This window comes from Cyclopterus lumpus, chromosome 11 (genome assembly GCF_009769545.1).
Source record: "Cyclopterus lumpus isolate fCycLum1 chromosome 11, fCycLum1.pri, whole genome shotgun sequence".
Taxonomy (NCBI): Eukaryota; Metazoa; Chordata; class Actinopteri; order Perciformes; family Cyclopteridae; genus Cyclopterus; species Cyclopterus lumpus.
In genome coordinates this window covers 8,617,224-8,642,968 of record NC_046976.1, presented here as the reverse complement: position 1 = coordinate 8,642,968, position 25,745 = coordinate 8,617,224, and the positions used below count along the sequence as shown (strand labels likewise).

At 40.4% G+C, this 25,745-nt stretch overlaps 1 protein-coding gene across 1 annotated transcript in view; it reads right to left on the bottom strand.

Moving 5' to 3' along the window:
* csmd3b (CUB and Sushi multiple domains 3b) overlaps positions 1-25,745 on the bottom strand; it is a 303,941-nt gene that overhangs the window by 43,639 nt on the left and 234,557 nt on the right. Inside the window, 22 exon segments of the mRNA XM_034544984.1 lie at positions 377-586; positions 882-998; positions 1,534-1,603; positions 3,331-3,449; positions 3,564-3,668; positions 5,527-5,623; positions 6,083-6,207; positions 6,486-6,689; positions 7,004-7,099; positions 7,197-7,310; positions 11,686-11,802; positions 12,033-12,108; positions 12,662-12,780; positions 13,944-14,131; positions 14,710-14,848; positions 15,648-15,839; positions 16,086-16,288; positions 16,655-16,781; positions 19,186-19,377; positions 20,228-20,384; positions 20,540-20,608; positions 21,430-21,530. Coding sequence (XP_034400875.1) covers positions 377-586; positions 882-998; positions 1,534-1,603; positions 3,331-3,449; positions 3,564-3,668; positions 5,527-5,623; positions 6,083-6,207; positions 6,486-6,689; positions 7,004-7,099; positions 7,197-7,310; positions 11,686-11,802; positions 12,033-12,108; positions 12,662-12,780; positions 13,944-14,131; positions 14,710-14,848; positions 15,648-15,839; positions 16,086-16,288; positions 16,655-16,781; positions 19,186-19,377; positions 20,228-20,384; positions 20,540-20,608; positions 21,430-21,530 — 2,937 coding nt within the window.

Genomic DNA, 25,745 nt, shown 5'->3' with positions numbered 1-25,745 from the left:
CACTGTAATTTGCACATTAATGGAATCAACCGTAACACGTTTTGGCTATCTACAAGATGTGTCATAATAAATACAAGACTACTCAAAACCCTTTTAGTGTCAGATAGAATGCATACAAAACTGAACTCATTACTGAAATTAATCCAAAAAAGGGCCCAGAGACGTAATTTGCAGGAGTCAAGAAAGTCAAGAAACATTTTTATTATCATTTAGTTATTAGTCGCTCGGGAGGAATAAAGTAAGAAAATAATTAATTGAATATAGTTTCCACGCTTTGTCGCTGCAGAGTCAGACGTCTGCTTTTGTTTTCTTCACTTAGCAAATGATCAGTGTAGACACAATGTTGGAGAGTAGCTTGTAGAGACGCAACATGTACCTTGATATGTGGAGTGGAACCCTGGCTTGTTTTGTGAATAGTCACTGTGGAAGAAGAAGCTGGTCTGGTGGGTGGTGCTGAACAGAGGCTTGGGAAGGACCGGACCACTGAACCGGTCAATGACCGAGCCCATCTCCAGCGTTCCACTGCGGATCTCTAAGTAATCATGGATTGCTTCAGTGGAGAAGTTCAGAAACTGGAGATGGATACCTGAGGAAAGTTTTGACATTAAAAGCGATTATCAAAACTTGACTGACAAGAGAGTTCGGCAATGAAAGCACTTGTAGAAGCTCCACCTGCGGACACTCATCAAAGATGTGGATAAAGGCCACCGACCCTGATTGAGTGCATGAGTGAGTGAGTGTCTAAATAATCAATCAATAAAATACATAGCTGACAACAAGCTGCATGAAGAGGGGAACATAAAACATATACAAAGAAAAACGAAGAGAGAACACACACACACACACACACAAACAAGTTCAAAGTTGACAGTGTATCTTACCGAAGCCGACAGGTAAATTGACTGTCCATGTGCAGTCTAATCCACTAGGGTAGTTGCCGGGGAAACCAGGACTTAGAATCACTCCACTTACATCTGTCATAGACCCCCCACACTGGGCTGGAGACACACACAGACACACACACACGTAATGCAGAAAGGGAGGAAAAAAAGGGCAACAGTGGTTCAGTGTTGAAAGCAACACATCCTGGAGTACAGCAGACACAGAGTACTACTCCTTTTTTAAGATGGTGCCATGGACTGAACACATGAGTATCTTCAACCAGACAGTTTGCATCATTTTTAATAACACATTAATATTCTGAGTCTTTAATTAATACCCTTCTTGACTAAATTACCATTGTGCAAATAGATGTGTGTCCAGGGCTTGTTTCCTCCAGTTTGCCTCAGTGCATGCTGATGCTTCGGCACACACTCTGCATGCTCATGACAGACTCTGACTTAGCTTTGCATCAGTTTAAAAGCTTAATCATATTCTGCACAGAATACTAAATAATCAGCTCATCACGGAAAGCAAATTGATCAAACGGCTTATTTTCCAGAGAGTCGGGGTAGGAAATGGAAACTCATTGCATCATTTCTGCGGCATGTGTGTATACGTGTGTGCATCTATGTTTTGTAGGAGGACACCTACCGAGACACAGTGGCACAGGGTAGTTCCATCTTCTAACAGGTCCAGGCATGCAGGTGATATGGACATTGCCCTAGAAATGCAAAAGCAACCACAATCTATTACTGTATCATTGAACAGTTGGGACATTTCCACAGATAATACATAATTGGGTTCAGAAGTGTTTTTCTATCTACCGTATTTTCCGCACTATAGGGCGCACTGGATTATAAGGCGCACTGTCAATGAATGGTCTATTTTCGATCTTTTTTCATATATAAAGCGCACCCGACTATAAGGTGAATTAAGCGAAACAAAACAGTCAGTCAGTCAAACTTTATTAAACGTGTTCACAATAACTCTCAACATTGTTCAAACGTTAATGAGCGTAATCACAATAACTCCCAACCTTGTTCAGTTGTAACACGTAAAAAAAACTGTCTGATACCGCTAAATCAAACGTTAGCGTAACTCTGTGTGGTCTTCTGTACTTGGCGCAGGTCATCTTCTTGCTTCCTCCACTTCCGTACCATTGATTCATTAATGTTGAATTCTCTCGCAGCGGCTCTATTCCCATGTTCTATTGCGTGACTGATAGAGTTTGAAGTCCGCGTCGTAAGCGTGTCTCTTGACAGGTGCCATTTTGGGGTCCTTATACACAGACACTGTAATATTATGGCGAAGGACAGTATGTATTACTCCGCGACGCTCCTGACTACGGTAGCCGTAAAGGGGCGTTCACACCAAACGCGTTGCGAATTTTTCTCGCGTTTGGATCCCATGTAAAGTCAACGCATAGTTGAAATATTTCAACTTCCAACGCGAGTTGCAAAAGTTTTGCAACTCGCCAGCCAATCAGCGTTGAGATGCTCCGCCCGTTGGGCTGCTGCTGCTCTGGTAGCGCTGGAAGCGGAAGCTATCGAGGCGGAGTCGGTGAAACTCCCCGAGCTGTGTGAGCCTACGGGTGATGTTATGAACCCAAACACCAGGGCGTTAGATGTTCCGACGTTTATGGGATGTCCACAACAAGTATAAAGCAGAACTAGTGGTTATTTCGACCGTGGTGGATGGAGGAAATTATAACTGTTTTTACCGAGACAAGCCACGGAGATAAGCCACACCCCTTTTCGCAAAATGGTTGCGAAAGACACAAATGAACACAACTTGACTGGCGAATAAACTGACGCGAGTTATAAAGCCGTTTGGTGTGAACGCACCATAATGCTGCAAGCGGTGCAGCTTTGTAGTTTACCAAAGTCGTACTAAAACATTTTCACAGAGCGCCGTGTACCACACAAAATCGCTTCGAGGTCAGTAAACACAACCGGAATTAATTCATAAAAAAGGCGCATTGTCGTTTTTTTAGAAAATTAAAGGCTTTTAAGTGCACCTTATAGTGCGGAAAATACGGTAATCTTCAATTATCTGTATTAATACTGTAGAGCTATGGTAATGCAGGGCTGTATATTAAGCATGAGGATTGCAAACCTCCATTTGAGCCGTATGCAATAAATTGGGCCGACCACACCAGGCATACATTATTCAAGAGTTGTATGTTTAGTAAGAGCTGGGAAAACCACAGAGAGCGTGGTTTCCTTCTGATTCATAGTTTAAATTGTTCTTGGTTTGTGCACCCAGGGGATAGAAAGAGTGAATGGCGGCACTTCAGAAAATCTGCGCAGTCTTTAAGGATTTCACATACACATCTGGCTTTTGTTTTGCATTGAACAACTTCAATATGTAATTCTCTGTATTTATGCAATGACACTCCTCCAATTCCATGTGAATCTGTGCAGAAAGACAAACAGGTTGTATTTTTACCTGAAGAGAGTATCCTTGTTCACATGAAAACTGCACTACGTCTCCCACCATGAATCTGTCTCCTTGTCTTATTCCATAGTTTGGTGTCTGAGGCTCTGGACATGACTCCAGACCAATAGCTGATGAGAAATGTGACAGAAACATGGGTATACCGTTTGTACTCATCAGTATGTGTATATGTACATATAGAGCATATGGCACAGATAAAGCTGTCTACTAAACAAATATGTTACCTGTGTATTCCAGGTGAAAACCAGCAGCTGAGACACTAATATCTGAGCTGAAGCTGAGATAGAGGTTGTTAGATGTACTATTCAAGAGAGGGGGAATGGTCGTGCCTGAAAGCAAGGAGAGAGGAAGAGAGCAACAGAGGACCATGATCACATTTTTTTCCATTTTCCAAAGGAGGCCTGAAAGCAAAGGATCTTAGTTATCTGAGCAAAGGAAACAACAAAGACCTCCCAAACCTACATTTTCACTTTTGTTGGTTTGTTTGTGAAGTGTTCTCCAAGGAGGGAGAAGGGAATTACTTTCATATGAGACATCTGTTTTATTTGAAACCACTTTTCAAATGTTGGCTTGACCTACTTAGTGTGGCAAGGGAAAGTACAAAGTAAAAGACGGGTACTGCACCACTGAAGCAAAGCTGGCACCGTGCAACAGTGTGATTCTGTGACGGTCCTAGATGATGCACTTTAATGTAAAGGAATATTAAAATACAACCTCCTTATCAGTGAAAAGGTCATTGTCTTGCTTGAAGACGCAGCAGTGGTAAAAGTGTCTTCTAAAAATATACACCTGTGGAGTTTTAACATTTTCTGAAAGGCCAGTGAGCTTCTTTTGACATCCATGTAGTGCTTCGCTCAGAAGCAGGTGTGTCAGCAGACTTATCAAAGTTAAAGAGACATTCCTCTGAATGAACATGGAATTAGGTCAATGAATGTTATTGGTTGCCTGTTGTGAGGGGAATTAATGAGCAGATCTTTAAAACAGTCTGTGGCCCCCCTGCTGGTCGTATTTATTTTCCAGAGAAAATAAATAAAAAAGAAAAATATTTTGACTCAATAATGAATGATGATGAATAATGAGCTGCGTGGATTTAACCATTACAGTTATTTTCGGGGACACGTTATTTTCAGCAGTTGTATCGCCTTGCATGTATTTATTAATTATTACTTTATATATGAAAAAATACAGTCCTTTCATTACGTTGCCAATTAAATATTCTCTTATCCAGTTTGCCATACAGATGTCAAGCCTTCCCATAGATTATTTAACACAAGTAGCAGATAATATCACTGGGCCTCCCTAAATACAGCATTAGTATCCCCAGAAGATGCTCACTCCTGCCTTGGACGGCTGCTTGAATTACATGGGTGATTGAGTCCAGAGAAGCTGAATACATGTTTTGGTTGAATATGAGTTGCAGGAGCACAGGGACTACCGGACACACTTTATTGTTATTTCTTTGTAGAGGAAAAGATGAGAAGAGAACTGTACTGTTCCACTGCATGTATGAGTGAAATATATACGAGACACATTTCTAAATAAAACATGAACTAAATTAAACTTGCAATTACGGATGTTAATCAGTTAACCCAAAGGTGTGGCTAATGACACTGTGCAGCACATTATGGGAGCATTGTGAATAATGTTATTGTTTTTGGTGTTCGACACTTCATGTCATAGTTGCTCAGGCAATATCTTTTTCCGGAAGAGAATTATAGTGGAAGAGGATCAATTAGCTAAGCGACAAAAAATGATCATACGTCTTGCAAGGAAGTGCAGATAGACAAGCAGGTGTCACTGGATGTGTTCTTCTGCTGCGGCTGAGATATATTTACCTATCAAGCTATATTTATTGTGATCAGAATACAGACAACGGAGTTCTTGTTCTCCCCTTACATTTTGTTTTTAATAATATTTTTAAAGGGATTGTTGAAGCAAACAATTTCAAGCAAACAATTTCAAGTAAAAAAGTGTATTTTCGGTGAATAAAAATGTACGATTGCAACCAATTCTAAATCTAATCAATTCAAATGTATGATTTACCTTATTTCAATTTGGAAATAACTATTTGACCTAAAAGTTATAATAATACAATAGTTTCCTACAAGTCATTTTTCCATATTAGTTTTTGGCAAGAGTGTGTAACTTTTTGAGGAACACTTGAAAAAAACGGAAATAATCGTTTACCAGAGTAGCTGCCCAGTCTTGGCGCGTGGTTGTCAGCACCATCGTAAAAATCCAAAGAGTCCCAGTTATGCTCAGTGGCAAAACTCACAACTTGTATCTGAAGAGACAGATATAGAGGCAGAAAAATACACAATTTGTAAGAAACAAAAGCATCTCAATAAGTCATTAAACTTCATCTGATACAATGGTATTTTTCCTTCTATGAACAATTTCAAAAAGGAAGTAAAACACATGATGTTTGTCAATCTGTCAAGCAACATAAACGGAGATGTGAGACGCGGCTTTACTTGTAATGCTGTGAGGTGTCCACTCCATTTTCTGTCAGAGGCATCTTTGCCTTTGTATTTGTCCGTGAGAGCAGTTTAGCTTACAGGCATTCTGGCATTATCTCTCACGATTAGATCCTATCTAGGTAGCTCTGGACGGTCCCTCTCTCACAAACTATCCATCCATTCATCCCTCTAATAATATCTTATCTTCCTTAACGTCCTGCCTGCTCAGCTTTTAAACCAATGATACTTAGGTCATCCAGAAAGTAGCGTGTGACAGGTGTTACCTGTATTCCAGCCCCCTCTGGAACAGAAACCTTCCACACGCAGTTCTGATTGTTGTCGTAGGGCTCTGGATACCCAGGTGATAGGATGGTCCCACGTCGAAAGTTCAAAACACCCCCGCAGGGAACTGGGGGAGAACAGAAAGGAGAGGCAGAGGTTAAAACAACACTTTTTCTGCAAGTAACAGAAAATGTCCGCTGCACCATCTCGTCCTCTGCAGAGGAGGGGACCAACAGGCCCGAGTGACAGCTTTGCCATAGTTAGGTTTATGATCTAGACACATTGAAATGTTATCTGCATTTTAATTGTCTGTAATTGTTTTAAGCGGAGAGTCCATTGTATGGCTGGTGATGCATCTTATGATGTTTCTGTCTTCTCTGACTATTTATTGGGATTCATATTTACCTATGCATGTTGGCAAGGTGTCATTCCATTGTGCTAAGTTTTCAGGTACACTCTCGCACCGTATGGCAATGGAGCCATGCAGGACATAACCAGGGTTGCACTCGAACTGCACCATCGAGCCAACTGCAAAGTCATTACCGAGCCGCTTCCCAAAGCGCGGCTCAGGGACTGAACTGCACTGGGTGGAGCTCGTCCTCGGAACAGCTGCAGAAAGCCACAATTGTTAAAAAAAAACAAAAACATGTACCGTTATTGTTGCCTATTTGGGCCATGACATCCCTGAAAAGTGTTTATCTCAATGTGACTTTTCTAGATAAATAAAAATAATATAATACATAAACAGTTTCATGGTATGAAAAAAACACAAAATCTCCTATTAATAAGCTATTGTGGGGAGATCCGTGTACAATTCCTGACATAAAGAATACGAGACGGTAAGTAATTTACTAGTGAAAATAGCTACTTCTAACAATAATAATACTTTAAATAACTACTTTGGCCACTTGTGATCGGCTGACCTTGGTAGACGAAGTGAAATCCTTTCGCAGTTTCTGGTCCGACCGTAGTAAACTTGATTGTGATCTGGTTTGCCGTACTCAGAGGTAGAGACTCACCTGGGGAGTCAAAGAGAGACAATATCAGAATAAAGGTAAATGGTCAGGGCTCAGGCTGTCCATCTGTCCATCCATCTATCCAGTCGCTGATCCTTACCAGAGTGGGACCCTGAGAGAGAAGACAGTAGTGTGTTTTGTTGAGTTGGTCCATCGTAGATTTCCACCACATCATTTAGAGACGTCTGGAACAACACAAACTGTCCAAAGAGGACTGGAGACAAAATGAGAAGAGTTAACCCAACTTAAATGGTGGGAAATTATTATTCCTTGCCACTGTCTGTGTCTGACCTTCCAATGATAACATTAACCTGTAAAACCTCATTTAAATTGTATTAAGCTGCAGTGTAAACCTATATTTGAAGCCAACTATTGGCAAACAATTACATATCAGAACACTTAATAGTCAAAACATCACCTTATCATCAGCATGTGCCAGTAGCACCTCTCCCACATAAACTTCGAGTTCAGGCTGGGGTGTATCAGTGTTGTCAGCGAGTGTGACATGTTGGGAGTTGCCAAAAGCTATACGTCGGTATAGCAGTATATAGAGTTTTCTCGACAGTGATTCGAGCAGGTAGAGTGAAAGAAAGGTATATGTGGTAACCTGCCAAACCCATGTCCCTAATGTTTTCCTCTGTTTCAGTATGATGGAAGGGAAAAAGACTTCCACAGTGGTCATTTGACTGTGCAGCTAGTGGCAGGTAGCAGCAGAGGCTCCACTGGAAGCCTGAGGCCTCATATCTAGGACAACTCGATCTGTCTTTGTTGTCCACTGTGTCTGCAAAATAATATAATATAATAATCCCCCCCAAAAAGGACCGTTTGCACATCAACTACTCATCTGGTTTTACGGAATGAAGAATAAAAAAGCGGAGAACATTTTTGAAGTAAACTATTTGCTCTGAAAAGAATAAAGTTGCTCTCACTCTGTGTGCGTTGTAATAGCTTCTCTGTGCTTTGTGTACATAGACGGGCCGACAGTTCTAGTGCACGTGAGTCTCTGCGTTGTGCGCTCATACAGGGGTTACCACTGATAGGCTGTGTATCAGAGGTCCCGCGACTGACGCCCTTCCTGCAGAAACATAGTATTCTTTGAGAATTCAAGGTAGTAAGGGGTACGCAATTGTTGTATAAATTAATATTTTGAGGGTGAAGTATTCCTTGAATATGTGTACTTGTCGAAATAAAAAAGTGCTTGTCTGCAGCACATGGGAAAACTGTCCTTTAGGATAAATTACAGGATTTATTTTAGCCCCAATGAAGCCAGTGTACACAAACACACACACACACATTGCCAAGGATATCTGGCTATAAGAAGGTCACTGGTCACTTTGAACAAGGCTGTTTCTCTCTGTGGAGTTCTTTCATAGCATGATCCACATTTTGCTAAACATTGCTCTGACTCTGTTACGCCCCCTGACTTAACTTCACCCTCTTTCTAGAAGAGGGCTGTCTATCTGATTCAGGTCTGGCACGCCTGGAGCACCACCACCACCTGAGAGACATCACTCAATCTGTGGGCTGGATATGTATACTCCCAGCTCCAGTGCTTCGCTCTCTCTGTTTTCTCTGGACACGCTGTGGTATGGTGCCTGAGTGCAGGCTACCATTTGTGTCATTTTGGGGGAAGCTGTGTAGGGGTTCTCTGCCGTTTTTGTTGTGCCTTTTTTCTCCTGTTTTGTGGCTAGACAGGGAGCTCAGTGATGTTTTTCCTTTTGCTACGGTAGGCCAGTGTGACTTGTATGTTCTAGTTAGCGTGGGGGTTTTGGTTTATTGTATTGGCCTTAGAGACCCTGGCGCCTTTTTGCTTCCGTTTTAGTTTTACATCCATAAGCTGTCAAATCTTCCTTATTGCTGCTTAAGTATTTTACCTGACTTATTGTTTTGACAAGGCTGTCTCTCTTATACATGTATGTTATGCCCTGTGTACCCCTAGGCACCCTAGAGAGGCCGTAACAGATACCCTCTCTGTTTACATAAACTAAAATAAAAAATAATGAAGCAAAACAGTGGATTTTCAATTGCCATATTGACAAGTGTCCCTGCAACAGTGAATAGGAATCTGACAATAAGACAAAATTGTCAAGAAAGAGGAAGATGAATCTAACCTCTTGTGCCATGGCCACACATGAAGATGTGTGTACGGGAATGCTGTTGAAGACTCAACATATATTTTAAGGAAACTAGAGGGATTAAGGTTTCCATCTTGCCCCGCTGTAACATTGACAGGCTGCAAGGCAGGTAGAGGAGTACGCAGCTAAAAACGGTTTCAGGACGGCACAGATTTTGGGCAGGGGGACGCGCGTGAATCAACATTCACACAAAGACTCACAAAGCATTAACACACACAGGGAATCGCTTCCACGCTGTGAAAATATCACAGTGGATTTTACTCGCACTGAGAGAACAACATATACATACTAACAGACAAACATGCACACCATCAAAGCCCCGCCCTCACACACACACACACACACACACACACACACACACACACGCAGATCAGTGATCACAGCAGTGCCGTCACACACTGTGTTCACCACAGGGCTTGTTGGGAGTAAAATGCCTCTGCTGCACTGCAGTCACGCACACCTGGTAGATCTGTTCACTCATCCAGGGTGTAACGTTTTCCAGGAAAGTTTAAGTCAATCCACTGGACTTGTTATCAGATGATTGAAAAGTTTCACTGATCATTTGAAAGGCTTCAGCATCAGCTCTTGACATCAGATGGAGAAAACCTGGGCATCGATCCCTGTGGAGCTGCCGTGCCTCCTGATGAGCTGCCTGAGTGGGCGCCCTCAGCCACGTCCTCATTCAACAGGATGTAATGCTAAGGGGTTTCCCCACTTAGCCTTAAGCCTGAGGGAGCCATTTGTACAAAAGGTGAAACATCATGAACCGTTCAGCCCAGTGGTTTGTTTCCAATTTCTCTGATCTTCAAGCTGGCAAAACAGCAACCTTGAGCCTGTCACCTTCAACTCCTGTTGAGTTCACAAATTATAGACGTCTTGTTTTTTTTGGAGAATGACAGCTGCTGAAAAAAAGCGCGACGTAAGAGAACAACCGCTGTCTCTCGCTCTGCGTGGGAGGTTTAAGGAGGCCGTCTGAGTGTCTTAAACAATATGTAGGCCAACCAAATGTTAGCTGACAGTCCAAAATCTCAATCGCAAATATAATGAGACAGCCACCATCAACAGCCTCGGGTAAAAAAGCTGCTATTTATTCATAACACCACAGGGCATAATTGGACATCATATCCACCAATTACTGATTGTTTGTAAAAGCTCAAGTCAGACCCAATGAGTCTGTCGTTCTAATAATCAGTCAACCAATAATTTAGATGCCAATATGTGAATAAAGGTACGAGACACAAAATGTAAATTTGCACTTCATGAAAATTAAATGATGTTGATACTTTGACAACACAATACCAATTTCATGCCAGCTTTCTAGCTTAATCTGGAGCTTTCATCGGTATCTGCTGAAGAAGACAGTGTCAAACTATTTCCATGTACTCCAATGTACAAGTGCTATGTAATCATCACAGCTACTGAGCTTGCCATCAACCAATCCAGCTCCATGATACCTGAGCAAATTATAAATTAATCATGATGACATGTGATATAGTTAAAAGCTCCAAAAAAAAATTGTAAGTGGTTCTTGAGTTGGGATGGTATCGTCAAACTGCTATTTCCAAGGTCAAGAATGAACTTTAACAGTTAACTTGACAGTAGCTCTGTTGACATTCAATTTGTTCAAATGTTTTTATAACACTTCGCTGTCACAAGGACGGATACCGAAGAACATTCCTGCCAACTGCTATAAGACTTTAATTAACATAACTAATAATATGTTATCGGTGATTATTTATTTATTTTTACTATTTTTTTTATTTTTTACAGCATTCCTTCCAACCGTGGTAATGACGAGAGTAATGACGACGTAATATCTTCATTTCCTCTTATGCCCTCATATTCTCGATACAGCCTTACATAATGTGAAGGATCCTCTACAATATTCATATCTTCATAATACCCCATTTATGTATGGCTTAAGGACCTCTGATCAAACGCAGCAAGATTAAAAAGGGCCTCATCTTTAAATGTCACTTCGATGATGAAGCCCTGACCGGCAATCAAATAAATGGCCAGCAAGCATCCATTGATCATGTTTAATATCTCGACTAGTTTTTCAGTGGTTTTAAAACCACAAAGAGGTCCTTTGGGAAGCTTCTCCATTAAAAATCAAAAAGTATTAATGCGACTTTGTTTCACTGAGTGAAAGAACAATAAGAGAATACATGTCAACGAAAATTGTGATCACAGGTTTCGTTCTCGACTGTTGTCTCTTCAACTACACATCAGAGCCGTATACACATGCATTTGATTTTTTTTAGGAATAGAGAATAAATTACAATAATATTCCTTGCTTTTCTGTTGTAGTTTTCACTCAAGCAAACCCAATAGATTCATACAGGCACTGAATGTAATTCTGTCAAATATTATTTGATTATATTCAGGTATACAAGATCCTGTTGAATGCGATGGTATGTGTACACTATTTTACGTGTGTGTGGATGAACTTACCAAACTCTCTCGGAACAGATATAGAGTAGACGCAGGTCTGTGCAGACGTATAGTTTCTGGGGAAGTTTGGAGATAAAACGGTCCCTTCTGTTCCTGTAGAACGGCTTCCACAGGGAGCTAGAGACAGAGTATACACATATAGTCCATAAGAAACATAGCTATATAGTCACATTATATTTGAGAGAAGGCAGACAACTCCATTGAAAATATCTCCAAAACTATCTAGAATGATAAATAGCTCTCTAGGTCAGAAGAACAATATGTATTTTTGATTTTGGGGTGACCTTTCCCTTAAAGCTGTGTCTGTGGGGATGCTTTATGCCGGTCTGTGTTTTAGTATGTGTTACCTTGACAACTAGGCAATGCCCTGTTCCATCCAGGTCTGCCGTCATCTCCCATACTGCAGGTTAGGGTAGAATAGCCCTGGAGAGAAAACTACTTTTTAGTGTTGGAAAAAACCCTGAATATTAACCACCAACCACTTATCCCACAAACCAATCGACCAATAATCCACAAAGTATATATGTATAAAAATATCAATTCACTTCAGTATCGTGATATTATGTTTTGTGATATGTATACATTTTTAAAAATACATATGTCATGCATATGGTAGTGTGTTCTTTGCAAAAAGACAGTTTTCCTAAAATTCGAATAACAAAAATGGCAATGTATCGCCTTGCTTACAGTATTGCAGTAATTGCAACATATTGAATCTGAACCCCAATATCTTGATACGTATCGTATCGCCAGATTGTTGCCCGTAGACAGCCCGACCAGAAACCAATCAAACAACCAACCAACATCTGACCAACAAAATATTTAACAAATGAATTAACAAACCAACCCACCAACCAAACAATCAATCACACATCTAAACGGCGAACTGACAAGTCATCAATCAAAAACACTCAAACAAACAATCAACCAATCAAACAACCATCCATCCGTCCATCCATCCCCTTTGTATTTGTACCTGTAAAACGTATCCAGCCTCACAATAGAAGGTGACAGTGGAGCCGAGCTTATAATCGGATCCCAGCCTGGTCCCATTCAAAACAACACCGGGGTCGAAACATGATTCCCTCAGCTTGGCTGGACGGAGAGAAAGAGAACGGGTGAGTAAGTGGGAGAGAGGATGAGGCAGAGAAAAAAAGACAGGCACACATAAATAAGGAGTTAAATTAATAATAACTACTTCCCTAGCGATAATCAAATGAGGCAGGCACTACGTTGGCCTTTAAAACAGTCTGTTTGACTTAGCTGCCTTTGCCAGAGATGGAGCAAGTACGATAACTTCATCCCCCGACTTTTGTAATCAACATGAACCTAGTAAATTATGGTTTTGGCCTCCCTCCTTAAAGATTAGCGGACACCCTGCATCAACTCAAAGACTTCTTTCCACATTAAGCCAATGTTGATTCCTTTGTGCAAGTGAATCAAACTCGCCACTGAGAGACCGGTTCAACAAACACTAATTCAACAGGGACTTTATGGCCAGAAACTCTTTTCCATCTTAAAATCGCACACTGTCACCATTGTGAGGGACTTAGCTGCATTAAGGAACAATGTATTAAGTGTGGACAAAACAAAAGGGATGCTGTTTCACTGGGAAGAGTTTTTGTCTGAGCCACACATGCAAAAGGTACACAATTACCTCTACACAAGTTGTTTATGCTAGGAGTATATTTAACTAATCTCCTCACGCAAAGAAAAAGATTAAACTTGAATTAAAATGTGTTTCTTCCACGCTAAGCATCTCATAGCTTTGTATTGGAAAACGATAACCTGTTACCTACTTATTTATATACTAATGTATTTATTTATTAATTCTTTATCATTTAGTTTACTTAGTTTTCTGTCAACGTAATGTAAGTAATCTTGCTTTTTTATTCCATGATTTATTTATTTTTTTGTTTTTTATTCCATGATTTATTTATTTCAGCAATGTTATTATTGTTACTTTCTTCTAATGTTAAAAAATGATATCACGTCATCATATAAATACCTACAAGTGTTGAATCTAATTACAGGTTACATTTAGTCCAAGACATAAACTGTTTACGCATGATACTGATAAGAAATGTGTCTGTGCTGTTAAAACACCCCCAACCCCCCCTTGCAGTAAAGGATTCTCAAATAAACCTGAATCTCCCAGAGAATACAAGATCTGGGGTTTGTTCTGTTTTGCTGTTGTGCCTATCCCAGCCCTAAACACAGTATATAAGGATGGTGGGACTATTGGGAGAATATATTACCTTTGTACTCCAGGTGAAAGCCAGTGTAAGAAACAGACCCATCACTGCGGAATGCTAAATGCATGGCATTTGAACTGCTCTCGATCCGCTCTGGGAGTTTGCTGTCCTGGAAGCTACCAATCAGAGGACTGTTGCTATCCGGACCATCATAGATATACAGGAAGTCATAGTTTGGCTCAATGTTGAAACTTGAGAAAGATTAAGAAATAGACAAAGATAGGGACAAGAGATCGGGGGAAGCAGATGGGGAGAACAGGGTCAGAAAGAGTCAACACAGAGATTTTAGGATTGAGTTTTCGTTGGAAACCTTATTATTTACAGAGTTGTTTTTGTTTTTTAAATACAAGAACGCATGTGCAGAAAGTTCCTGAGAAAAGATTTATTAAACACTGAATGGAAGAAATACTAATTTCCACTTTTAGAAAAACAGTGTCATGCTTGGTTATTATTCTTGTTTCGCAAGTGCACATAACAGAAAAAAAGAGAAGCTGCGATTAACAGTTTTAGATTGTAAGCATTCTGTACATCAAAAAAAATAAAAAGCCTGGTAGTTACAAACCCTTTATTAACTGATATTGATTTTAAAATGTCTTAAATAATCAAAAATGTACAAGAAATGCATCCATTGTTGCAAGAAGATGAATCCTAGTAACTTTGGGAATAACTTCTTCTCGTGCACCAAAAGGTAAAATTGTCCACATTGAGTGTTCCTGAAAAAGTGCATTGTACCGTGGAAAAAACGAATGTTTACTGTAAAGAAGGTTACCCAATGAAAGCCAGTGATAGGACGTAGTCAGAGTTGACAGCAATGAGCCAATCACAGTCCTTGGAGTGAGGGTAGGGATGTGGATAGTTAGGAGACAGTATGAATCCACTGGAGCCAGTCAGGTTTCCTCCACATGGAGCTATGACGAGAACACAAAGGTACACATTAATAAAGTCTTAAAATAACAGAACTTGCTGCTGTGATAGAATAGATTAATAACAAAATAGAGACAGGCTGGTTCCAGATAGTTTAGCCCAGGGGGACAAGTCTGTCAGTCCTGAATACAAGGTTTTGGAATACTAATAAAGTAAATAATAAATGGATTAGGCCGATTTGCAGATATGGTCAATGGTTAGAGAGATAGATGTCCTTCCATCAACAATGGAGCATGTTGGGCAGCAAAAGGAAAAAGGCCTGACAACAATAAATATAAGATATATACCATGCATATTTCTACTGATTCATAGAAAAAATTACAACCGTAAAAATTAAAGCTTTCACCAATGCAAACCCAATGGACTCAGAGAGTGAAACAATTAAGTCTACACACAAAAAAGAAATTACAAACTAAATGGACATTCTTCAACAAAGATGAATTCCAGTTGTGTTGTACTTATCCGTCGAAATGTTTTGATGTGAACAGTACTTGGACAATGGAAACAAAGAAATGAAAGAAAAGCAATATGTCAAGGAGTCTTTGAAAGTGTTTTATGTTCTATATTGAAATTGTTATTTGAAAAATTAAATTAAATGCCATCACACTGTACATATTAGATAGCAAGTTCAGATCACTAAACATTATCTTCTTTACACAGCCCTCCGATAAGTCGCTCGCAGACGTGTCCTTGAGCAAGGTACTGAGCCCTAAACAATTGCCGTTGTGTATGAAGCACATCTATTGTGTGTCCCTATAAATATATGGAAGCTGGACTTTTCACCTATGCAGACAGGCGGGCTGGGCTGCCAGTAGTATCTGTTATCCACTTGTATACAGGTGATTTTGTCGTCCCCCTGGAGCTCGTATCCTGGGTCGCACTGAAAGGACACTGAATCCCCCGGCTCACGGCCATCTCCACTACGACTCCCATTCATTGGTACGCCTGGGTCCCTGCAGGCTGTAGCCACTGAGCCTGGACAGAGAGAGACGGACAGAGATCGTACAGGGAGAAAGAAGAGCAAATGGAGGAGAAATCCCAGAAAGTCACAAAAAAAAACTTGAACAGTATTGGTCCCTTTTTGGCACCCTGAAAACCTAGTTTACACACATTAAAGTTGAATGATACAGGGATCGTTCACAACAGCAGTGGGTAAACTCTCACAACTTTTCTCATTTAAATAACATTTAGTACATTAGTTCTGCACATTGCGGTACTTACTTGAGAACTGAATAGCGAATCCTGACTTGCTGATGTAAAAATCGGTCTCAAACTGCACAGTGACAGTGTTCAGTGTGGAGTGGATTCTCTCGGGGAGCAGAGACCCACTGAGCTCTGACAAAGACATTTCATTCTCAGGTGGTCCGTCCCAAACCTTCAGCATGTCGTGGCTGGCTTCCGTGTCGAAGGCCAATAACTGAAGACTGTAATTTGCATGAAAAAATACATGTATATATATTGTTAATATTATGAACCATCTGTTATGAAATTAGAAAAAACACTTTTCTGAAAGCCTGCTCCAAACTTTTACAACTTCACAACAGTCTTCCTTGTGTAAGACTGCAGACTATTTTGAGAACTCTTTTTTTTATTTGCATTTTTTTGTTTGTTGGTGATTTGATATAACGTATTTAAAGTTGAGTGAGATCATTTTCATCTAATTATTTATTAACAATTCTTATTATTTTTCAATTCCATTTTTTTTTTTTTTTTTTACAAAAGTGCACGAGAACTGTTGACATTCTTATTTTAACTTTTCTACTGGGAAGGTTTCGGTCGGTCCACATTACCTCACAATGTTTCCTGAGTCCACCTCGATGGTCCAGGTGCAGCGTAGATTATTGTCATAAGGAAAAGGATACCCAGGGGAAAGAATCCTCCCTGAAGACTCGCCTTTAAAACGACCGCCGCACTCCGCTGCAGGAAACACACACACACAGGTCAGAGACTTTTAATATGTACCGACACTGAAATGTCCCTGTATTGCATCTCTATCTGTCTGATGAGCACAATTATGACGTTGCAAATATACATTCAGCGAAACCATTGAGGATTGTGTATGTGTGTATTTAAGTGTGTAAGTGATGTATGACAATGATCCTGTGAATCTGTTTGTGGCAATTGCTTATCAAGGCATTCCGATGCACTATATCTGCACCTCTGTAGCCACCACAGAGACAAATGGATTAAAAAAGAAGCTAACTCTCCTTATCTGTGTCCTTCTGTCTTTCTCACACAGAGAGAGGAAGAGACAAAGTGCTGATGTTGCATTCATCCCTAAAGAAACCACCACACATTATATAACAGAAAACAATTCCCATTCTCTCTTTGTCTCTCTCCTTTATATATTTTCACAATCTTCCCCTGCCTCCCCATGTTCCTCCTCCCTCAGGCACCCCTCCCTCCATCACTGGAATATATTATCTTGAATACTAGGAGCAATATTAAGAGTTGGTATGGGGGGAAAAAAGAGAGGAGAATGCGAGAAATAGAGATAAAAAGGAGAGAACCAGGGGTAGAAAAGAAAGAAAACACTCCGATTAATAAGAAGAAGCAATATAATATTAAGACTGGAGGTTAGCCGAGGTCACAATGTGTCCCTGCTAAAATATAAAGCCAGAGAATATCAGCCAGTGGTTTTATGAGTCTTTTATTATTGATAGTGAGAAAGAGAGAGACTTATTAGGCTGAATCCAAAATCAGAAAGTTCACAGGCAGTGATGAAGAAAGAACGGTCCTTAAAACATTGCGCATGCTGTATGCTTATGCTCCCATCTGGGGCACAGTTGCTGCTGCCATCATCTGTGCAGGCTGAGCATTTGTTTGGGTTTAATTAGAGAATATAATCATTCAACCAAATACCTACTGGGAAGGAAGGTCTCCAAATAAGCTTCAAGTAGCCTTCTAAACAATTCAAAGCACTTTAGGCATTACAGTCATTCCACCTTTATTTTAACACAAAAGAAAACAAAAAAAATCATATCCACCAAGAAACCCTAATAAAAAATTCTGGTGAAAATGGAGATAAAAATAATACCAAAATGATAGAAATCTTATTGAAGTACGCTTTAGATTGTTCTGCATGGGTTGCAGGGGCGCAATGAGAAAAAAAGGATTTTACAAGCCCAGTTAAAACAGCTGACACCTGCAACTTAATCCAAACATTTTAGTGTGTTTGAAAAGTATAAAAGTATACATGTTGTTGATATGCCAACATATGATGAACGTGTGAGTGTGTGTTCATGTAGGTGTGTGACTTCTGAAGCCCTGATAATGCAGAGCCAGTAAAAGACCATTATTGACTTGTTGAGCTGTGGTTTCTATTTTCCCATCAGTTTAAAGCATTTAATGAAAATGAATTAGAAAGGCAATGATTTTATAATGGAATCTCAAGAAATATGTCGATACCCACAGAGTATTTGCTTCCCAGTAGGTGTTATCGTTTACAAAAAATGTCCAGTCATATGGTCTGTAGCAAAACCATTTAGATTGAAATGTATTAAAGAAACAATTTTAACAAACAGGTTTGTCGGTAAGCTATTAATGGAGAAATAACTACATAAATAAGGGCATAAAAGCAGAGAAACAAATGTAAGAGGTCGGATCTACGTGTGTTTTTACATGTGTGGGCAGGTTCGAGTCTTCAAGGACAGGCAGCAAATCCCCCTCTGCAGGGAAGACGACAGGTCAAATGGGCAGAGGGAGTGCGGCCTCCTCTGTCCTGAATAAATGGGCTTTTCATTGAGACTGTAAAACGGGAGCAGTGTGTGATCTCATGGGAACATTAAGAAGGCGATTCTACAGGAAATTGGCCACTCCCAGCGTTCTCCATATTATTGAATGAAGGTCCTATGAGCGGAGACTTTGGATAAAGCCAAACGTGACCTGTTCTGTACTGTAGAGCAAGAGTTGGTACAGTAATGCTTCCTGCTGTTTAAACCACGTGAGTTCTGGGTAAATTAAATGATTTAGCTTTATGCCATAGTTAAATTATAATGGAAAAACACTAAAAAGAGAAGTTTAATTGTGTTGATAATTATTTAAAAATATATACATCTTGCTCTTGGCTGTGGGTAACTATGCAGCTATTCATCCGAAACATGGATTACTGTCCGTCGATAGCAGCGGTGTGGACCACGCATGCAGCAATATCCGTGAAAGCAAAAGCAACAATCAACCTACGTCACCTTTCCCACTCAAGATTATAACAGAGTGTTATTCAAGGTCCATCCCGTAATTGAGTGAGTGTGTGTGCCTTTGTGTGTCTTTTCAATGAACTTCCTTTCCATGTGTGAAAGGCTAAGAATAGCGAGATACATACCGATACAAGAAGGCAGAGGGTTATCCCAGGCTCTCCTTTCGCCTGTCATGCACTTTAAGGTGGAAGCCCCATGCAGAGTGTATCCGGGCTCACATCTGTATGTGATGCTGCTTCCGGAGAAATGACCTTGGTCGTTGACCTTGAAGCCAAACTGAGGCACGCCTGGGTCCTCACAATGAGACAACTCAAAACCTAGAGAGAGAAACAAATAGAGAGAGATTCTTACAGTGTATACTTGTATAAGGGACATCTGAGACCCACAAGAGAAAAAATTAGTTATTCCCTTAATATCGGGCAGACTCAAGTATTCTGTTTATGAGCTTCATGATTTCACAGATCCTGTTAAGCTCTCATCCAGATTTAATAAAAAACGTAAAACCTGGAAGAAAATACACGAAACATAACAATATGAGGAGCGATACTGGCGCATATGCACCTTATCCAATTTATTGTTGTTTTTCCGTCTGTCTAAGCTCAGTTTCCATGGTAATATTCAGAATATTCAGTTTATTCATTTGCACAATTTTGGAGAGCGGGATGTGAAGAGATATATAAATAGCTTATGCTCATAAGACCCTAAACAGGATTTGATCTGCGGTATTACCTGGAAGACGAGGTGCGTCAGGATCTGAGTTATCTCCTGAAAGACTGCAGTAGGTGGATGTCTAAATCATTTTAAAATGGCAATTTACAAAGCTGCTCTTTTCTCGTTTTGCAATCTGAACACATCTGCCATCATCCCGACATCTAGTTTGAATAGTTGCCCATCTCAAATTGTTCTATATATGTTATACATGTATGAGAAAAGACGCCGTCATGCATTATTCATTGTATCACACCTCTGAGTTTTATTGAATTCCAGCCGTCATAACTATAAACATAGTGAGGCATTCAGCAGGTTTTCATAGCTGCAAACAATACATGCTGCTGCAGCGTTCTTGAAGCAAAGCTCTCCTGTCTGCAATGCAAACTAACCTCTATCTGCCGTTCAGGTTTTAAAGTGCCTGTATAAAGTGTATACTGATTAGCAGTGAGCACTTACTGGAGTAGACCAGTTTGAATCCCTCCCCTGTACTTTCTCCAGTACTGTAAAATTCCAGCCACAGGTGGTTTGAAGTGGAGATCAGCGTCAGGCCCAACATCGACGATCCTGTGAATGCTCCAAGAATGTGGGCTGTGCTGTCTTTACCATCATAAATCTGTAATCACAACAGCACAGTGTATTCGAGACGCAAATACGACGTTCCAAACAACCAATGATGGTCAAGTGTAGTTTTCAGAGTTTTCAGTGGCTTGAGTGTTTTTATCATTGACTAACAGAGGAATAGCCAAATGTGTGTGCATGTGTATTTACCTTTAGTATATCTCCTTGGGCAAGATGAAAGGTTCGAGCAGAGATGTTGATGCCTTTCCCAGCTTGCACCTAGAGTAAACATGAAATCCAAATGAGGTTTATTGACCAAATAGAAAAGTGCTCTCAGTAAAGTGAAGGTCTTCTCCAGGTGTCTCCCTATTCCCTCCTAAACAAAGCAGAGTTGAAAGTCACTGAATTGTCCCTCCCTGACAAAAAACAAGGATTAATTCATCTCGTATTGTGCTTAATTTAAGTGGATCATAACATATTGGGTATGAAATTAATCTGCAGACACGTGTTCGACATGAGACCAACGTCAGTTTTTGAGCCACAACAAAGGCCAAAGAATTGTGAATCACCACAACCATGAGGAGTATTTTTCCAATGGGTAAGGTGGGTAGGTCCTAAGTGATTTTCTAAGTGCTCATTGGTTAGTATCACACAAAATGTTGACGGACACACGATTCTGCAAATTACATTGCAGAGCGGAGCTCAACACAAACGTCACGGCACGTCCAAGCGCTTGGCTCACTGTGTGAATCACGTACGATCTCGTGAGAAGGAAGGAGAACGTCTACAGACTCAACATCCAAACCATATTTCTGTGCCGTTTTACCCCGGAGATATAAATATAACTGTTGCCTAAACATCGAAAGAACGCGCCGACGGGTCCATTGACTCCAGAGGGTTAAGCATACAGTAACAGATGAGCTCAGGAAATATAAAGTTGATGTGTCCAGTAGTATGTGAGATTAGCCATGGATAGACAGACACACTCATGCACACAAACGACCATACGCATAATCTCCTCACAGAGAGTTATTAACCTCCACTAATTTTCGGAATAATATTGTGCCAAAATCTCTAGTTAGGAAGTACAGACAAGTTACCTGGATGCTGTAGATGCACTCGTGGTTGTTGTCATAGTTCATGGGATAGTTTGGAGAGAGAAGGATCCCTTCATTGTTCATAACTGAAGAACCGCACTCCGCTGATGACAAATACAGAAAGAAGAGCATTAAAAAAATATTATTCTAGAGATGGTTTGATTGAAATTGATTGTTGTTTGGTCCTACAGTCCAAAGTGTGAGAGAACACAGGCTGTCCTTAGAGTGAAAAGATTGTTTCATCTTACAGAAGATGATGATTCTGTGTCCTCTAAATGGACGAATATGTCTATGTGTGCTTATGTGTGCATGTCATTTAACAACCCTTTTAAACAGCTGTATTATCAGCCATCTACTTCAGTTGAGGAGAATGGGCAGGCAGTAAAATTGAGAAACTAATTTACCCTAAGATACTCGCTCTCAGCACTTCTCACATGTGCCCTCTATCTACCATATATGTCCCTTTCCTCTCCTTTTCCCTTGTTCCATCTACCTCCCCCCTCTCCTCTCTGTGTCTCTACTGGTATAATAGTCATATTACAGCTGTCATATCGTCAATAAATCCCACTGCTACAGTTTCCATTTAGAAAATTACCTCTCCACCCTGTCCCTCTTCAAGTCCATCAGTCTTGCTCTTTCTCTATGTTCCCTCTCTATGAATAGTGCCTCCTTTACCCTCCTCTACTTCAATCAACCTGCCTCTTCTGCTTCTCACCAGTTTCCTCTTCTCCTCTCCCTCCTCCTCATTTTTCCTGTTCCATTCTAAATAGAAGATACTGTCCAGAAATAATTGGAGGAAAAAAACACACAAAAAACAGAGCAAAGACAGCTCTTTAGTGCCTCTCCAAGTCCCGTCTGGACAGTTCTTTATGAAAACAATAGGTCGGACCCACTGGTGGGGTAAAGAAAGCCTCAGGTAAATCTACTAACACAGACCAGCAAAGCATTACTTTAAACCTGCAAAGTGCACCCCTCACTTAAAAAACAACAACACAAAAGCAGAGCCAAACACAAAGCACAATGCAAAGGTTTGCATTGTGCAAAGATATTAGAAAACGACACCGTATTGGTCTAATCGTCTCTTTCCTCCTCCCTCCTCCTTTGTGATGTGCACCACATCATGCAGCGATGCAACACATCACACAGGCACCAAATATAGCAAACCGCACTACACCACTCCCACCTCTTTGCATTATCAACGGTGAAAATAAGATCTTTGTTTAAAATATTCCCAACAGCAATCCAAAATGTCAAAGTCCTATTCTATAACTGCTCTTTGACAGGAAATGGATTATCAAGACTTTCTGCACCTGTGGAGCTCAACAGGCCCTCAAAGTGTTGCTGAAAACAATCCTGTGAACAGTGGAGGGTAGTAGCACGTTATATTTACTTCGTTACAAGAACTCGAGTCATATTTTAAATAAATTGTACTAAGATTTGTTCTTTAACGGAATACGTTTCACTCCTACTATGAGTTTAATTACAATACAGTATACAATGCATCCGGAAAGTATTCACAGCGCTTCACTTTTTCCACATTTTGTTATGTTACAGCCTTATTCCAAAATGGACTAAATTAATTATTTTCCTCAACATTCTACACACAACAACCCATAATGACAAAGTGAAAACAGTTTTTTGCAAATTTTTGCAAATCTATTAAAAATAAAGAACGAAAACGTAACATGTACATAAGTATTCACAGCCTTTGCCATGACACTCAAAATGTAGCTCAGGTGCATCCTGTTTCCACTGATCATCCTTGAGATGTTTCTACAACTTGATTGAAGTCCACTTGTGCTAAATTCAGTTGATTGGACATGATTTAGAAAGGAACACACCTGTCTATATAAGGTAACACAGTTGACACTGCATATCAGAGCATAAACCAAGCCATGAAGTCCAAGGAATTATCTGTAGACCTCCGAGACAGAATTGTATTGAGGCACAGATCTGGCAAAGGCTACAGACAAATTTCTGCAGCATTGAAAGTCCCAATGAGCACAGTGGCCTCCATCATCTGGAAATGGAAGAAGTTTGGAACCACCAGGGACTCTTCCTAGAGTTGGACGCCCAGCCAGACTGAGCGATCGGGGGAGAAGGGCCTTAGTCAGGGAGGTGACCAGGAACCCGATGGTCACTCTGACAGAGCTCCAGTGTTGTTCTATGAAGAGAGGAGAACCTTCCAGAAGGTCAACCATCCCTGCAGCCCTCCACAAATCAGGCCTGTTTGGTAGAGTGGCCAGACGGAAGCCACTCCTCAGTAAAAAGCACATGACAGCTCGCCTGGAGTTTGCAAAAAGGCACCTGAAGGACTCTCAGACCATGAGAAACAACATTCTCTGGTCTGATGAAACAAAGATTGAACTCTTTGGCCTGAATGCCAAGCGTCATGTCTGGAGGAAACCAGGCACTGCTCATCACCTGGCCAATACCACCCCTACAGTGAAGCATGGTGGTGGCAGCATCATGCTGTGGGATGTTTTTCATCAGGAGGACCTGGGAGACTAGTCAGGCTTGAGGGAAAGATGAATGCAGCAATGTACAGAGACATCCTGGATGAAAACATGCTCCAGAGCACTCTGGACCTCAGACTGGGGCGACGGTTCATCTTCCAACAGGACAACGACCCGAAGCACACAGCCAAGATAACAAAGGAGTGGCTTCGGGACAACTCTGTGAATGTCCTCGAGTGGCCCAGCCAGAGCCCTGTCTGCAACCCCATTGAACATCTCTGGAGAGATCTGAAAATGGCTGTGCACCGACGCTCCCCATCCAACCTGATGGAACTTGAGAGGTTCTGCAATGAAGAATGGGAGAAACTGCCCAGAAATAGGTGTGCCAAGCTTGTGGAATCATACCCAAGAAGACTTGAGGCTGTAATTGCTGCCAAAGGTGCTTCAACAAAGTATTGAGCAAAGGCTGTGAATACTTATGTACATGTTATGTTTCGTTATTTATTTTTAATAGATTTGCAAACATTTTCAAAAAACATTTTTCACTTTGTCATTATGGGTTGTTGTGTGTAGAATGTTGAGGAAAATAATGAATTTAATCAATTTTGGAATAAGGCTGTAACATAACAAAATGTAGAAAAAGTGAAGCGCTGTGAATACTTTCCGTACTTCTGTTCTGTTACATTATGGTACACTTCTCGCTAATTTAACTGATATACTACTATAAATAATCGTACTCAGCTGAGAACACACGCGCAGGACAACAATTGTCCTCGAGCGAGAGACAATGCAAATACAATCCCTGGCCAAACATCCAGATCATGCTTGTATATTAAATGACAAGGAACACGTTATACGGTTAGTTTTTATTATTATTATTATTAGAATAGCATTTGAGAAACCCAATAACAAACTCAGGGGGAGGGGCAAACGGCTCAAAGATTTAAACCCACGACTCCACAAGTCATCGTTTCTCTCTTTTGTGCCAGCATTTACTTTCATGTTGATTCATTAGCGAGGACCGATTCATGTGTGGAGCGTATGCATGTGAGATTCTGAAATTGAAATTGCATGTTTTCAAAACCTAAAATCCTTTCACTTATTTATTTTACATCTTGGCTATTTTCGTGTTGCTTCTGTCTCTGTACATTCGTTAATTAGTGATTCAAGGATAAACACACGTTTCTCCCAAGGTAAAACCTCTTATGATACATCTTCCCTGCAGTTTGTGTAGCCTCGAGTGTATGGTTCATGTAGAGGTTTTTTATTCTCCCATTTGTATGCATGCACTCTGCATCGGATTTTTATTCCATGTTTTCTTTTGCGGCTAGTAACACGCCACTGTAGATGACATACTACTTTGGTTACTTAATTATGGATTGGAGTTCAATTTGGAACCTACTGTACAGCCAGTTGAGCACTGGGCCGGAGCATAAGCCCGACTGTGTTTTTGCCTCATCTGTCATTTTCACTTCAGTTTATTCAACACGTTTGGAAAGCATCCAAGAAAACGATTAATCCCAACAGGTGCAAGTGTTAAATAAAAACATTCAGAGTTATATTTCTTGATTATAAACTCATTTTTCAAAGGGTTGAAACAGGATTGTGAACAGGCCAAAACTCTCTACCCACTGATCACCTACCCACTGAAATGTATTGTTCATCCAGTAACTCAAATGTGGCTTTCACACAGATGACTGTCTATGGAAGTCCTATTCAGATTAGTGTCAGTTGTGTTCACCAACGTTAATCATTTTTGGAAAACAAAATTCAAGCATAGGCATACACTAATCTTCTAAATTGACTTCCAAAAGGAAAATACAAATACTTCTTTTCTAGTCTAAATGATCCTATTATCAATTA